The sequence below is a fragment of the Pteronotus mesoamericanus genome, unplaced genomic scaffold (genome assembly GCF_021234165.1).
Source record: "Pteronotus mesoamericanus isolate MK-2021 breed Mesoamerican mustached bat unplaced genomic scaffold, CSHL_Meso_final contig_56, whole genome shotgun sequence".
Lineage (NCBI taxonomy): Eukaryota > Metazoa > Chordata > Mammalia > Chiroptera > Mormoopidae > Pteronotus > Pteronotus mesoamericanus.
The window spans coordinates 32413054-32429773 of NW_026555201.1; the positions used below are offsets into that span (position 1 = coordinate 32413054).

The following is a 16720-nucleotide window of genomic DNA, read 5'->3' on the forward strand; positions in this document are numbered from 1 at the left end:
AGATCATTTTCCAAAGATATATCGGGGTCCTCAGAATCCCCCAGTGTCCCTTGGATCACCTGCCAGACTCTAAGGGTGCTGGTGGTGCTACCAGTTGTAGCTCAGGCCGCTGGGAAGCATCTGTGCATCCTCTAGGACTCCCCCTTCAGAGAAATCATGTACCTTCACCCAGAAGAGGTGGTCGTTCAGGTGTGCAGTGATTCAGGAATACAGGGTGGGGCAAAAGTAGGCTTACAGTTGTGAGTACACCAAACACAGTTTATTCTTGCATTTATTAATTTTGGTATCAGTTTCCATACAAACACCTACTTTTGCCCCACCCAGTATACCGTACTTTAGAAATTCTTGGTGGTTTGGGGGGTAACCAGCTGCTGTTTGCTCCCTACGGGAGCTGGTGAGACCTCAGAGGGTCCAAAGGAAAGAAGTGGGAAAAGGATGAGAGAGAGGGCAGGTGTCTAGGGAAATAAGGGTACCTGTTCTAGAATTAGAAGGCTGGACACTTAACTTGGGGAACTTTTCAGTTATACCTGATGAAAATGATGTCTGGGTAGTATTGTAACCGCCACAGGTGGCACTTGTCTAGAGCTGAAAGTGTAAGTGGTCCTGGAGCTGGATAGGGATTCGAAATCTCCGCCGTTTACCGAGCAATAGGAATCCCCCCTCCCCAGCAAGTCCCATAAGCTCTCCATGATCATTCTCCTTACTACTAAATGAGGATAATAGTCACAAATTAATAGGGTTGTTATGGGTATTAAATGAGTCTTAATCCATGTAGTGAATTTAGAACAGCACCCAGTACATAGTAAGTGTTCAATAAATGTTAGGCATGATATTAGGTCAGATGGTGAGTAGAACTTTCAAAGTGCTAGGTTTGAGAGTCTGGGACTCCGTTGCCAAGGGAGATTGGAGAACCCTTTCAAATATGGGAGCTCCAGCCCCGGAGACTGTCCAGAACCAGTGTTTTGGCGCCTGTCTTCCTCCCCCCACCCCCTCACTCCTCTGACAGGGGAAATCTAACCCCCGACAGGGGCGCCTCGATCCCCTGAGCCTCCAGCTCGTCCACGTCTCCCGCACGCCTTCCGGGGTCTCCCTCCCGCCGCTCCACACCTGTCAGTCGTCGTCGCAGCCTCCCCTTGGCCCAAGCTCCGGACCTCAGCTGCAACACCCTGGCGCCCGGGGTCCTCGCTCCCTGTGCCCTGCGTATCCATCCCTGCCCGCTGTTCTCGTAAACAAAACCCAAGCGTTGGAGCAGCCCCGCGGGCGGACGCGCGCGGGAACCCGCTCGGTGCACTGTTAGCGCGCCCTGGGAGCCCCGGGCGAGCCAAGGGGCGATGGTGGCGGCCGTGGCGGCAGCGGCAGGCGGTTCAGCTTTGTTTTGAATAGATGAAAGAGGCCACCTACATAGTAACCCAAATTATGAACCCTCCCTCCTCTCTATCTCACCGAATCAAGAGGGGAGGGGAGATGGGCGTGGAGGGAGGGCGGGCGGGCAGGAGGCGGAGGAGGAAGAGGGTGAGGAAGGGGGCCAGTTGCATCCCACTTTCACAATGGGAAAGTGAAACGCACAAGCGCACCCAACCTCTCCAGCCCTCCCGCCTGCCTCGCTCTCCCTCCTCCCACTCCGCGCCTCCCAGCGAGCGCCAGCGCTGCACAGAGGAACTCTCCGGAGAAGGAGGGCGAGGAGGAAGCGGCGCCGGAGCGCGCAGGGCTTGCCACCGCCGCCGCCGCCGCTGCCGTTGCACAGGCTGCCGGAGCGAGCCCGCCGCGCGCCAGCCCTCCCTGCTCTACTTCCCAGGCGAGCAGCGGGGATGGGGCGGCCGCGGGAGCCCGAGCGCGCGCAGGAGCCGCCGCCGCCCGCGTCTCCGTTGCCGCGCGCCTGAGCCGCCGTCGTCACCTCGCGCCCTGCTCGGGGGCACCCCCCCATCCCCATGGAGGTCTCCCAAAGGAAGGCACCGCCGCGCCCCCCGCGTCCCCCGCGCCCCTCACGCCCCGCCGCGCCGCTGCCCCTGCTCGCCTATCTGCTGGCTCTAGCGACGCCCGGCCAGGGCGCGGACGAGCCCGTGTGGCGGTCGGAGCAAGCCATCGGAGCCATTGCGGTGAGCCGGGAGGACGGAGTGTTCGTGGCGAGCGGCAGCTGCCTGGACCAGTTGGACTACAGCCTGGAGCATAGCCTCTCACGTCTGTACCGGGACCAAGCGGGCAACTGCACAGAGCCCATCTCGCTGGCGCCCCCCGCGCGGCCCCGGCCCGGGAGCAGCTTCAGCAAGCTGCTGCTGCCCTACCGCGAGGGGGCGACCGGCCCCGGGGGGCTGCTGCTCACCGGCTGGACCTTCGACCGAGGCGCCTGCGAGGTTCGGCCCCTGGGCAACCTGAGCCTCAGCTCCCTGCGCAACGGCACCGAGGTGGTGTCTTGTCACCCGCAGGGCTCGACGGCCGGCGTGGTTTACCGTGCGGGCAAAGAGAAACGTTGGTACCTAGCTGTGGCCGCCACCTACGTGCTACCAGAGACTGAGACGGCGAGCCGCTGCAACCCGGCAGCGTCCGACCGCGACACTGCCATCGCGATCAAGGACACGGAGGGGCGCCGCAGCCTGGCCACGGAGGAGCTGGGCCGCCTCAGGCTTCGCGGAGGGGGTGCGGGTAGCCTGCACTTCGTGGACGCCTTTCTCTGGAACGCCAGCGTCTACTTTCCCTACTATCCCTACAACTACACGAGCGGCGATGCCACGGGCTGGCCCAGCATGGCGCGCATCGCGCAGAGCGCCGAGGTGCAGTTCCAGGGCCAGGCAGCCCTCGACTGCGGCCACGGGCACCCCCACGGCCGCCGCCTGCTCCTCTCCTCCAGCCTGGTGGAGGCCCTGGACATCTGGGCGGGCGTGTTCAGCGCGGCCACCGGGGAGGGCCAGCAGAAGCGCTCGCCCGCCACCACGGCACTCTGCCTCTTCAGGATGAGTGAGATCCAGGTGCGCGCCAAGAGCTGCAAGTGGGACTTCGAGCCCAACGAACAGAACTGCGTAAGTCCTGCTCCCGGATGCTGCCGGGAGCGTTCCCACTGGGGTGCCGCCGCCGAGGCAGAGCGGAAGGGAGACCGGGTTGGCATCGCCAGGTCCCGGGATTCACAGCCCGGGGGCCGCCCGACGGCCGTTCTAACACGGTCTGCGAGGCCTCGGAGATTCTAAAGTAGGGCCCAAGGTCCCCAAAAGCAGTGCAAAAAGGAGGTGGAGAGGGTAGGAGTTAGGCTCAAAACTCTCGTGACTGCATCCCAATGCCATCATTCTCTGCCTAAACGTAGACGTTTGTTTGGGGCTGAGCCTCCCCAAGCAGCCCCACCCCTCCCTTCCCTAATCGCTAACCTAGGTGTGTGGTTTTAGCAAGCATGTGGCTTTGACCCCTTTCCTCAACATGGTAACCAAACATAGTGCCCTCAGCAGAGAAGCCACTGAACCTAAAGGACTTGCCGCCACACCCCGGGCTTTGTGTCCCCCACCACGGTCACACACGTGACATGGTCTGAAGAGTTGGTAGCCTGATGAACGCGGGGCAGAGACAGCCTGGAAGAGAGGCTCCCGTTTAGCCGAACAGAACCCTGGGCGCGACAGGGTGCAAGGGGGCGGGGCTGTGGTTCGGCTGAGGGTGTGCTGTGGTCTCCAGGTGGAGAGAGAGACTGGGAAGGCAGAGGAGGTTTTGTGGGTAAAAGCCTCTCCCTAGAAGGGAGAGCAAGAGAAAGCGTGGGGTGCTACAGGCAGTTTCTGGGCTCCAGGTTGCCTGACTAAATCGTGGGGTTCAGAGGCACCACCCTTCTGTTCTACCCAACCGGGCAAACAGCACAAGCTTCCCTTGGGTTCCCAGGGCAGCCACAGCGACACTCTTGAAACTGGCATTTCTTTGACTGGAAAATAAAGCAGCGGTTCAAGAGGGTCCAGTTGATGGGGATTATGGAGCCATTGTGCACTTCTCAGAGGCTGTTTTCCTTCCAAGGCTGCTGGCACATCAACTCCACATATGGCTCCTGAGAGGGGAGCCTGCTGAGAGCCTCCTTTATAACTGGACAGAAATCAAAGAGCAGAAATTAATGGCTACAGGTGTTGCCATTGTTTTGGTATAAAATGTGTCAGAGAGGTAGGGGAGAAGTCTCCACTTGGAAAATGTGTTGGTACAATTGGTGTAAGCATACAGGGGAGCATTGGCCCTCTGGTATATTAATATGTGTATAAAAGACACTCCCAGCCTCACCCACCCCTTTCTCTGCAAAACCCATCTTACCAAATATTAGCCCTATTATTCAGGGGGGAAAAAACCCGAGGTCCTTTGTAAGGGCCCTTAGAATGGTCATTTGCTTCTTCCTCCTTGCTTATCACTTGTGCGCTGACACACACACGTAATGCCTTCGTTTAGTTACTGGTATAATTGTTTTTAAAGCATAAACGGCACATAATGTATCATAAAGGACTTCATCTTGCTATACACATATAATTTAATATTTAATATGTCCTTATTAGATCTTTATAATGTAATAGTTCAAGTTGGGCAAAAATTATTGCCTTTTACTCCTCTGTTGAAAGACTTGAAAATACCACCAAATATTACTTTGTGTTTAGCTTTAGGCAGACTTGGTCTCTGGGGTTAACGACAAGACAGCTCGGAGGCCCCCAGCAGGTAATAACGGGAAGTCCAAGCTTTGCCATCTGACAGCTGTGTAGATGTGTGGAGCCAAAATATTTCTCTTGACTGCGTCTCTCTACCCATTGGGTCCTGGAGGACTTAGTTTCCTTCCAAACTCAGCAGGCCTCTTGAATGCGCTCAGAATCCACATTTTGGCTCGATGAGGTGTTCCTACTTGTGCTGGGATGAGGAGGGGAAGGGGCAGTGGGAGAGCTGTTTATCATCTTCAGAGAGCTTCTGGGAGAGAGCTGCCCCTTGGACATCAAGCAAGGGATAAACATATGCTGCCAAAAATCTGGAATTGGAAAAAATAATTAAAAGAGGTCCCCCCCACAGCATCTCTTGCTGCTGTTATTTATTGAGAACTCCCAGTGTGCTCAGAGCTATGTGTTCTGAAAGACACGGTCTCTACCCCCTGAGCTTGTCATCCAAGTTAAATAATATACTCTGGTTCAAACAATAGCATGTCATGGCTACACAGGTGGGAGCTTGGAGTTTTGCTTTTTGTTTTTTTCTTCCTTCATTTAAGTAAATGTCTTGCTGCTAGTATGCACTAAAAAGCCTTAATAGAATTGAATTTCAAGAGGGATTTGAGTGGAAAAAAAGTGTGATAGTTTTGATGAAAAAGCTGACAATTTCTAACCTAGTAAACAAGCAGATAAGATACTTCATTCAACAAACATTTGTCTGATGCCTGCTAGTGTAAGCCATGCTCTATGGTGGATGCCACTGATTTTGCCAATGAAAGGACAATGGCAAGTTGCAACCCCATTTAATGGGGTCATGGCATCTGCTTGTCATGAAGAACAATGATGCCATTTGAATGGCATTTGTTCTGCATTCTCAGGTTTGAATGTGTTTTGGAAAAGGCATGCTGAATTATAGGTGCCTGTAAGAGGAGACAGACTTGAAACACTCTAGAGGGAGCCTCAATAGATTCCAACAGCAGTTCCTTAAGAACCGTCATTTGAACAGCACGCCACAGGCACTGAGGCACAAGTGCCTCGATTTGCTTGCCTTCTCCCTCTCCTGCTAGATGGCTCGCTCTGATTTTCCATCTTTTATCAACCATGGGTAGCAAAGTGACAGGAGTGACTGGGTTGTGTTTTCTCATTTCTTGATTTTCTTCTTATCACATGTGGCTGGTTGTCTTCCCCTTTGGCCTCGCCTGCTAGAAATCGTTTGCGGAATGCTTGGGTAACGGTGGTGTACTCCTCAGCCTTTTACACACTGGGCCATTACTTTTTTCTGCCTTGCCACCAACTTTGAACCCCCTTTCACAACTCCATCAGGTTAGCTTCAGCCTGTGAACATGCCAAGGCAGCTGATTTCTGTAGACCTTAACAATAATAACAGTCCTATAACAATTATAATCATCTAATAATCCTAAGAAATGTATGCACAGCACTTTGCCATATATTATTTCTTTTGAGCTGCCCATCAAGTCTAAGGCCGAGTCTGTGAGGAGCAGTCCCATTTACCTGATGAGGAAGCTCAGAAGAAGAGAACAGCAGGTGTCGGGCCCCCCCCAGCTTAAACCCAGGTCCTGCAATGGCTACTTGTGCATTTTTTCCCACCACTGTGGCACTTCTCAAACCTCCCCTTGAAAGTCCCTTCATTTAAAAGACAGCAGCCAGCCTCCCCTAAAGTATGGTGTTGAGATTGTAGAGTGTTCCTTGAAGTGTGTATTAAAAGTTCATGTGATTTTTTTCATTCTATTTCATAACATATCTGTTTGTTTAGGTTAATATTTTTAAATGAATGATTTAAATTATGTACAAGTTAATTAATTTAACTCCCTCCCTCTCTGAACTCCAGCTACTCCTGGCACACCAATGCATTTGTAGAAAGTGTTTATACCTGAGTTTTGATGTCGGATTGTTCCAGATTTGTTTGGTTGCCTTAGTTGGGTCCTGAGGTTGCTTGTGGTTTAAACATCATGACTATCCTCTCTGTAGACACTGAGAGTGTTATGTTTTCTTATCCTACTGGCCAACAGGACTGGCTCTTCTAGTTCATTCTACCCCTTGTGGGGAGACGTAACCCCTTCTTCCACACTCACATAATTCCACATAAGCTGACATAATTTAACTCATGCAGACAACCACAGAACGCTCACATGTTCTCTGACAGATAGTAACCCAAGACACTTCTAGCCACTGTGTGCAGAAGTGATTTCCCGGGGTCACTTGGCAGTGCAGCCTTCTTGACCTCAAAATCCACAGTCTTCCCGTCATGTTTATTCCTCCTTTAGTTTCTGTTATGATCATGTCTAGCCACTTTGTAATCTATAGACTAGATGGTGACTTTTACCCTCATATATATATCTGATATGCAGGAGTGGATTTTAAAAGCCCAAAACCCATTTAGAGGGGAAAAAGCAATCATCGCTGCTCTCTACTGGATAGCTATCATAGCCAGGCTTTGTGTTAAGCACTTTGCAGACCTAATTTTTGTGTGATTCTCACAGTCATCCAATGAGGCAAGGACTGCAGTTATTATGATTTTGTACATGAGAAAAGTGAGGCCTGGAGAGGTTTAATAGGTTCCACAGCTGGTAAATGGCAGAGGTTTTAGAATCTGGGTGGTTCAGCCAGAGGACCTGAGCTCTTAAACACTGTCACGAACAGTCCAGCAGCACCGATATTGGGTTCTGGTGTCAATTCTCTCTGGTGTAGATACGATCAGCGGTTTGTGGACCTAGGATAGAACAGATAATCCTTGACTGGGACCTGAGTTTCTAGTTCTGCATATTTGACCACCTAAAGTTCACACTCTGGGAGTGTTGTAGTTCCTAAGCTGCCAACTTCCAGAGAGTGTTGGCATTCTTTCTGTTCAGGTTTATATTATGTTGGCCAAAAAGTCTGTTTCTTATTTTCCATAAAAGACATATTTTTTCATTTTCACCAACAACTGTATTGATTTGGATATTTTGAGTATGTCAGGTATTTCCTGCTATTGGCTTCTAGTGGGTAGAGGCCAGGGGTGCTGCTAAACATCTCCCAGTACATAGGACAGGCCCACAGCAAAGAATTATTTAGCCAAAACTTCAATAGTACCAAGAAACTTCACAAACCACTTTTGACACACTCGATCAATCATTGCACCTTCTCCATACACTGCACAAGTCCTTTTTTTGCGTTTCAATTGCATTTTTATCTTTCCTGAAATAATAAAGCATAACACATCAAAAATATTGCGTATCTTTTTCCATCTTCAATATTAAAATGGCTACACAAAAATTCACCAATTTTGATGTTTTTTTAAAAATGCATGCTGATAGGACAGCTGTCACAATACAATGTACAAAAATTGTTTCAAATGAAGTTGAAGACAATTAAGCACTTCTAGAGCCTATTGTCTGATGTGTCAGGCCTCTCTCTCCCAGTCCCAGGCTTTCTGGCACCCTCCATTCCTCTGGCTCTTCCCAGAAATCCCCAGTCATTGGAATAGCCAGGCTTCTGGGCTTGCCAATCTGGGGCTTAACTTTGGCTGTACAAACCCAGCACGGTTGGAACTTCTATGGTAAAATTTAATCCTCTGCATGATCAGGTCTTTCAGTGACAAGAGGAAAGAGCTTTATGCTGTAGGGCAGGGGTTCCCAGAGTGTGGTCTCTGGGCCAGCAGCATTAGCATCACCCGGGAGCTTGTTAGAAATGCAAATTCCTGGGCCTTACATCCGACTTACTAAATCAGAAACTCTGAGTGTGGGCTGTCAGTCTGTGTTTTAACAAGCCCTCCAGGCAGTTCTAACATACCCTTGGGTTTTAGAAACACTGTTGTAAGGTAACACAATTTTCCCTGTATTCCAGCTGAGGCACCTGGGATAAAAACTTGTCCTTTTTTTCTATTGCCGTTTTACATAGGGCCATAAAAATAACCAACTCATTTCACTCTATTAATTAATGGCTATTGGTGTCAATTCAACACCAACAGGAATTACCAATTTGGGGAGTGGTGAAGAAAGAAACTTTACTCAGAGCAAACAGCTCAATGGTGATGCAGCACAGCTGTGAAAACAGGAAGACCGTTAGGAGGGCTTGAGGGGAGACCCCTCTCCAACTAGACAGCTCTGCTCCAGGGAGATGTCGGTGGTTCAGCTCCAGCCATGGAAACAGTCTTCAGTATTCAGTGGAAAGGGAAAATGCACTCCCAGAGCCATGGGCGAGCCGACTTACAGCACTTTGCTGTGTATAATGCACACCCACGTTTTGTACACATTATACACGGGATTATTATACCCATGGTATGTTTTCATTTTACCCATGTATAATACGCATCCTTATTTTTCCCTCAAAAATTTGGGCAAAAAGTGCACATTATACACGGCAAAATATGGTGCATAGACAGAGGTTCCCACCTCTTGTTCCTGCTTGATCTGTCCTTATGCAAATGAGGACTCCAAATCCTTCCAGTTCAATTGGTCTAAAAGGCACTGTCCTGATTGGTCAGAATGGAGCCGGTGAAGAAGCTGATGGGGATATAGCTGTGCCACTCTGATTGGATGGGGAAAGCCTCAGTCCTATTGGTAGATAGAGGTCACCAGGACCTCCTTTATAAGGGCTAGATCAGATGGCAGAAACACAGTGCAGGCAGGCAGCTCAGTGCCAGCTTCTCCCTGAAGTGCAGTTTGTGTTAGAGGCCCCTGTGCAGAAATGTTAGGCTCTGTTTTTAAAATCTGAGACCAGTTAAGCCACTGAGAGCCTTTCTTAGTATGCGTCTTTTTTTTTTCAGAGTCCGCAACTACCTTATAGTCATTCTCTTCTAATTGCTCAAAGGGAATACCTAAAAAACCTTCGAAGCCTTTCCATTTTTGATCTTACAGTCTGAGTCTCAAGAACCTATAGGTCGTAGTTTAATTAGCCCCTTCATTCTTGCATACAACAGTCTATGTGCATTTCATTCCAGGATGTGGGGGACACTGCCAGAGTCCTTCACTCTGCTGTACACCAGCACCAGTCCCACATGTGAAAATTTTCTCTGAGGGTCTTTGCAGCAGCCATTCTAATATCAGTTTCTATGTTAGTCAGGCACAGTTGGTTGCATGAACAAAGATCTACTTAGCAAGCTCAAATAAAAGGGTGGGGGACTTAGTGGGCAGAAACCCATGGAATTACATGGAAATCTAGGAGTAGAAGCAGTACTGTGTAGTGGTTACATGCCCAGACTTTGGAGCCAGGTCAGCTAGGACCAGAGCTGCCACTTGCCAGTTGTGCGACTGTGAGAAAATTATTTAACCTTTCTGTGCTTTGGTTTCTTCACTATAAATAGGCATGCTATTTGTTTCCTAGGCTTATTGTCTGGATTAATGGGTTAATATGTCTAGAATGAACACTATTTGACTCATAGTAAATGCTGTGTATGTATTTACTATCATCACCATTTTGATTATTAATAGTAATAGGATGGGGCTCCTTGAGATGGAATTGGGAGGAGGTTCTAGACTCAAGGCAGCTTGAAGGAGCTTAGCAGCAGCAAGTGATGAATGCTCATTCTAAGGTTTCATTGTCAACATGATTAGCATGGCTGCTTCCCTCAGTCCTGCAACCAAATGGCCTCTGCTTCTTCAAGTGTTTGCCACTTAGCCCTTCCACCTGAACAAACATGCCTCAGCCTACCTTGATCCCCACTGTACTCCTCCATAGAATTTACCCTTCTACTTTGGCTACCCACTGGCAACGACTTTCTATATTAGTTAATTCAACTCACCAGGAAAGAGAATTGTGTCCAACTGACCTCTTGATACTGAAATAGTCAGAGGAGCAATGTGTTGTCCTTAGTGCAGATACTGACCCCTGGCCCAATCAGGAGAAGGGGAGTGAATCATGTGATGCCCTAGAAGACCCAGAGGGAAGACTCTCTTAGGATGGAATGATGGAAGAGCTGCGCTGTGAGCACCCTGTTGACCACAACATGGTACCATCTCTACCTCCCTTTGAGCTTCTTGATGACCTCTGCCTTCCCTGGATATATGGTAGCACATAGCTGATGAAGGCTGAGGCCTGCTGTGGGAAATCCTGAAGTCTGCTGGGGAATGGTTTGTAGGCATCGTGGGTCTCACTTGTCTGTGGGATCAGGGGCATGAGAGTGGTAAGATTCTTTTTGTAATAAAAAAATGTGCTACTAGTTTTTTTCGTTTAATTTTCTATCTTGATGAAAATACTCATTTTTATACTTTCTCAAAACCAGATAGTTTTTATGCTAATAGCTTTATATTATTAAAACTTTTATGCTGTCAGAAATTGTGACTTATGTTCTACAGTTTCTGCGGTTGACTTTTATATCAGTGCTGTCTACTCAGTAGTTACACATAGTGTTCTCCTTGGAGAAGTTATGACAGGGATTTAACCCCAGCAAACCTTGCCCCACTGCAGGGCCATTGCTTTTAGGCAGAGGTCAGGAACTTGTTCTGTGAAGCTCAGATCATCAGTATGTTAGCCTTGGCAGGCCACATCCAGTCTCTGTGACAAGGACTCTGCCACTGCAGTGTGGGAGCAACCATGGGCGATGTTCCAATAAAATGTTAGATACTGAAATCTGAATTTAATTTAATTTTCACTTGTGAAATATTCTTCCTTTGATTTTTTTTTAAATTTGAAAATATAAAATTCTTCCTTTGTGTTAGGCCATTAGGAAAAAAACAGGTGTTCCAGACTTGGCCCACACGTGGTACTCTGCCGCCCCTGCTGTTACGGCCCGAGAGCGAAACAAGTGCATCAGGTGTAAGAAAGAAAAATGCCTTGGAAGCCCCAACAGGGAGCATCAGGCTCAGCCTGGGAGGATCTGGGAGGCTTCAGAGGCTGGACGCTGAGCTGTGTCTTTGAGCCAAGTGGAGAAGGCAAGGAAGGGAGTTGTAGAGACAGGGAACAGCTTGTGCACAAGTGGATGTTGAATAAGCTTGTGAACCGCAGGTAGCTCACCCAACTGGGGAGTGTCCAGAAATGAGTGTGCAGGTCCAGATGGCGAAGGGCTTAATGAGACAGGCAAAGGTGGTTGGATTTTATCCTGATGATCAGTTGTTTTCAGACTTTCCAAACCTGGCCTTTCAAATAAATCTTAACCGGAAGCTCAATGTGAGAAAAAGATTAGTAACTCATCATTGACCTGCTGCTTTGGGTGAGGCCAGTGCCACCCAGCTGGGACATAGGATGAAGCAGGGCTTGGGAAGTTGCCAGAACCCTACCACTTTGCCCCACCCCACGCATGTCTGTCCCGGGGGCATCTCAAAGGAACTGCCAGAACTGTGCTGAGCAGGGTGTGAAAACATCACTGGGGCTGATGAAGGACACCGGCAGGGCTGTAAGCAGACACGGTCTGGCCGTGGTCTAGGAAGGTTACTCAGAAGATAGAATGCATGCATCAAGATTGCTGGCAAAGCAACTGTTGAAGGGCAGCCATTGTTTCAAACAAATAATTTCTCGAATTCCTATTATGTGCCAAGCACTGTGCAAAAATATTTCTCTTGGTGGTAAAGAGAGTAGGCAATAAACATGTAGCAATAAATAAAGAAGTTATTTTTATATGAAAGTGATAGCACTTCACGCTTACTATGTACCAAGTGTAGTACTTTACCAATATTAACTCATTTAATCCTTACCACAACCTTATGAGGTGGGTAATATTGTTGCTTCCATTTTACAGATGAGGAAACTGAGGCATAGGCTGAGACTGGGGCTGTGAAGGAACTAAACAGGTGTTGGGGAAAGTTTCCTTTATGGGGGTTGAGTTGACACAAAGAAGATGAAAACGGATAGTTATGGATGTCTTCAGAGCCGGGAAGTGAGCGCTCCTATCAGATGGGAGAGCAAGTTGAAGGGCTCAGAGGAGGGAATGACTTGGCCAGTTTGACGAACAAAAGGTTAGTATGGTTGAGTAAAGGGAGATAGGGAGGGAAGAGTGTTAGAGGAGGAGGTTGTCAAGGAAGCAGCAGCTCCATCCTATGTGCCTTGTGGGCTGCTGGAAGGGGATGATATTTTTTCCTCAAAGTATAGAAGAGTCTTTGAAGAGAAGTGAAATGATTGGATTGGAATTCCCAAATAATGGCTGCCCTGTGGGGAATGGATGAGAGACTGGCCCCAGGGGAAGCAGGGAAGCCTGCAGGATGCTCTTGAAGAAGTCCAGGCAAGAAGCAGTGTGGCCCTGCTCGGAGTGATGGAGACAACTGTGGAGGAAACAGACGGGTTCTGCGGATCGCAGGAATGCAGGGGAGCCGAGGAGCTGGACCGAGGTGGCGGCCGTGAGGGTGGAGAGGAGGGACTGATGAAATTGCTTTTTAAGAAGTAGAATTGAGAGGTATTGGTAACCAACTAAAAGACAAGTTTAATTTTTGTTGCTTTTTAGATGCCTTTGAGACACCCCGAAAGAGTCCCTAAGCAGGCAGTTGGCAATGAGTCAGGAATTGGGGATCTACTCTGCAACTTGGTGGAGTGCCCACCGTACTTAGTGGAGTGCCAGGCTCTGTGTTGGGCTCAGCACAGCACTGTTTGGGGTGGGTGTGCCTGAGGGGAGTGGCCAGATCTGTCTCATCTTTTTTTCCCCAGGTACCCGTAAGGCTCTGTAACACATAGTAGGGACCTCAGTAAGTGTTAGTCAAACAAGGAAGAAGCTGCTCTTTACCTGGTGGAGAAGGGAGTGATCATAGTTCAGTGAGACAAGAGCTTCCATGACACTGGAGCTGTGTTTATGGCCAGAACGAGGCCAGGTAGCCTAGCGGGAAGGGAATCTCCCTGTGACTCCCTCACTGTTGAGGCTGGATGCCGGGTCATTGCCCCATGCCCCCAACCTGGTCTAGGAAGAGTCTGCTGAGAAGCATATTCTCTAACATACCAGTTGTCCCCTAAATCATTGCTCGTTGACATTTTCCCGAGGCCTAGTTCTCCATCAGTGACTGATTTTTACGGTTAGGTTCTGCGTGCTGACCCTGGCTTCTCTGAGGCAGCGGGATGGGGTAGGTCGCCCGGGGAGCCAGTAGTTTTAGTGTCAGCCTCCTGTGTGTAGCAGGTCTCCATGGCCTCTAAACTAGGAGCTCCTTGCCACACAGAACCCTGGGAAGACTGTAGATCCCTTCTCAGAATGGCTTTAAGTGCATGAAATAAAAACAGATAATTGTAAAATGAACCAATTATATTGATATACGGATATGTCAAAATATTTTTTTCCATTTGAGATTTAGTAATATATTGTAATACATTATACAGCGAGATCTGGGAGCAGTAACTACTACCATAATTTCAAAGTAGGGACAGTGTAAACAATGTTTTGAGGTAGCTGAAACAACTATAAAATGATATGAAAATACCTCATTTCTTCTGGTGGTAGAGTCACAGATGCAGTTTATACTACTGTGGCCTGCATTCACAATGAAAGGAAGTGCTAAAATATTTTATCCTTGTCCAACTTCATGGATTCTCTGATTTCTGTTGCTGAGCCGTGGATGTCAGTAGAGGCTCCCTCAGCCATTCATTTCAGTGACTGCATGTTTGAATTGATGGCATGAAATGTAAAGTGTTGCATGTTGTTTCAAAACATATTTGATTGGGTTATTTTGACAATATGAGGTTTATTCCCACCTGTATTTTACAGATCAAGACTTGGCCAAGAGCAAGTGCTCCTTAGGTGATGGGTGGATGGGCAGATGCAGAAACTTCAGAAAAGTTAAATGACTGCCCTGACTAATCGCTCATAAGGGATAGAGCTTGAAACTGAACCCATGTCACTTTTTACTCCAAGTCTCTTGTTCGTTTTATTCTTCCATGCTACTATTATGCTCTTTTTATTTTATTTATATATACTTTATTGATTGTACTATTACAGTTGTCCCACTTTTTATCTCCCCTTTATTCCCCTCCACCCTGTGTCCCCTCTTCCACCAGCATTCTCCCCTCCCGCCCCTTAGTTCATATGTACAACCCATGGGTTGTACATATAAGTTCTTTGGCTTCTCCATTTCCTATACTACTCTTAACCTCCCCCTGTCTATTTTGTACCTACTATTTATGCTGCTTATTCCCTGTACCTTTTCCTCCATTCTCTTCCCCCACACCCCCCTGACAACCCCCCATGTGATCTCCAGTTCTGTGATTCTGTTCCTGTTCTAGTTGTTTGCTTAGTTTGTTTTTGTTTTTGTTTTTAGGTTCAGTTGTTGATAGTTGTGAGTTGTCATTTTACTGTTCATAGTTTTTGATCTTCTTTTTCTTAGATAAGTCCCTTTAACATTTCATATAATAAGAGTTTGGTGATGATGAACTCCTTTAACTTGACCTTCTCTGGGAAGCACTTTATCTGCCCTTCCATTCTAAATGATAACTTTGATGGATAGAGTAATCTTGGATCTAGGTCCTTGTCTCTCATGATCAAATGCTTCTTTCCAGTCTCTTCTTTCCTGAAAGGTTTCTTTTGAGAAATCAGCTGAGTGTCTTATGGGAACTCCTTTGAAGGTAATTGTCTCTTTTTCTCTTGCTGCTTTTAAGATTCTCTCCTTATCTTTAATTTTGGGTAACTTAATTATGATGTGCCTTGGTGTGTGCTTCCCTTGATCTAACTTCTTTGGGACTCTCTGAGCTTCCTGGACTTTCTGAAAGTCTATTTCCTTGGACCGACTGGGGAAGTTCTCCTTCATTATTTTTACAAATAAGTTGTCAGTTTCTTGCTCTTCTTCTTCTCCTTTTGGCACCCTGTGATTTGGATGTTGGAACGTTCAAAGTTGTCCCAGAGTTTCCTAAGCCTCTCCTAATTTTTTTGAATTCTTCTTTCTTCATTCGGTTCTGGTTGAATGTTTATCTTTTCCTTCTGCTCCAAATTGTTGATTTGAGTCCCGGTTTCCTTCCCTTTACTGTTTGTTCCCTGTATATTTTTCTTTATTTTACTTTGCATAGCCTTCGCTTTTTCCTCTATTTTGTGACCATACTCAACCATTTTTGTGAGAATCCTAATTACAAGTGTTCTGAACTGTGCATCTGATAGGTTGGCTATCCTTGATCGCTTAGTTCTATTTTTTTGGAGTTTTGATCGGTCCTTTCATTTGGGCCATATTTCTTTGTCTCAGTACACCTGTAATGTTGGAAGGGGTGGAGCCTTAGGTATTCACCGGTTGGGGGACAACTAATGTTGCTGCATTGTGGCACTGTATGTGGGGGAGGGGCCAGAGCAGGAACTGGGCCACTTGCTCAGTTCTAGCCAGCTTTCAGTCACTTCCCCCACTCCCCCCAAGCAAATTGGGCCCTTCTGGTGCTGATTCCCAGGTGGGTGGGTTTGTGTATGTCCTGGGACTCTGTGGGTCTCTCATAAGAACTCTCCTGTGAAGCTGGAAATCTCTCCCTCATCTGCAACCCCCACAGATTTTTACAGCCCGTGGTTTTGAGGTTTTCTTTTCTCGCACTAGACCCCTGGGTTGAGCAGTCTGTTGTTCCCCAGTTGTTTCTCTCAATTTATCTGTGTGTAAATGTGGCACTGCCTGGTCTGCCAGCTTCTGCCTTGCCACACGTCCTCTCCACCCTGGCTGCCTGTCTCCGCCCCTCCTACCAGTCTGGATGAATGTTTCTTTAACTCCTTGGTTGTTGGACTTCCATATAGTTCAATTTCTGGCAGTTCTGGTTACTTTTTGTTTTTAAATTTGTTGTCCTTCTTTTGGTTGTGTGAGGAGGCAAAGTATATCTATCTATGCCTCCATCTTGGCTGGAAGTCCTATGCTATTTTTATTTCAAAGAGTTAACTCAATGCGAAGCATGTTCATAGTTTATGCTACTCTGATCATGGGAGAGATCACCTTGGTCAGAGAACACCTAAAGTACTTTGTTTACTTCTCAGGACCACTTTTTAAGTACACTGAATTGTAGACCCTCAATGGCTGAGATGGCAAAAGCCCCAGAAGCTGCCTCTTACAAGCTGTCAATGAACTGTGGGTGTGAAATTCAGAGAGGACCAAGATGCATGGTAGTAGGAGGCGTGGGGTAGTTTAGTATTGCTCCCCAAGGTAGAATTATGCCACAGAATTCACAAGGGACAAATCTGGACTCTGTTGAAGAACTCTGTATGTTTAGACCTACTCAGCAATGTGCCA

The 16720-nt window shown here is 47.8% G+C and overlaps 1 protein-coding gene across 1 annotated transcript in view; it reads left to right on the forward strand.

Moving 5' to 3' along the window:
• The first annotated feature begins 1833 nt into the window (after window positions 1–1833).
• PLXNC1 (plexin C1) overlaps window positions 1834–16720 on the forward strand; it is a 145654-nt gene continuing 130767 nt past the window's right edge. Inside the window, exon 1 of the mRNA XM_054580215.1 lies at window positions 1834–3014. Coding sequence (XP_054436190.1) covers window positions 1929–3014 — 1086 coding nt within the window. The 5' untranslated portion in view covers window positions 1834–1928. The remainder of the gene's footprint in view (window positions 3015–16720) is intronic.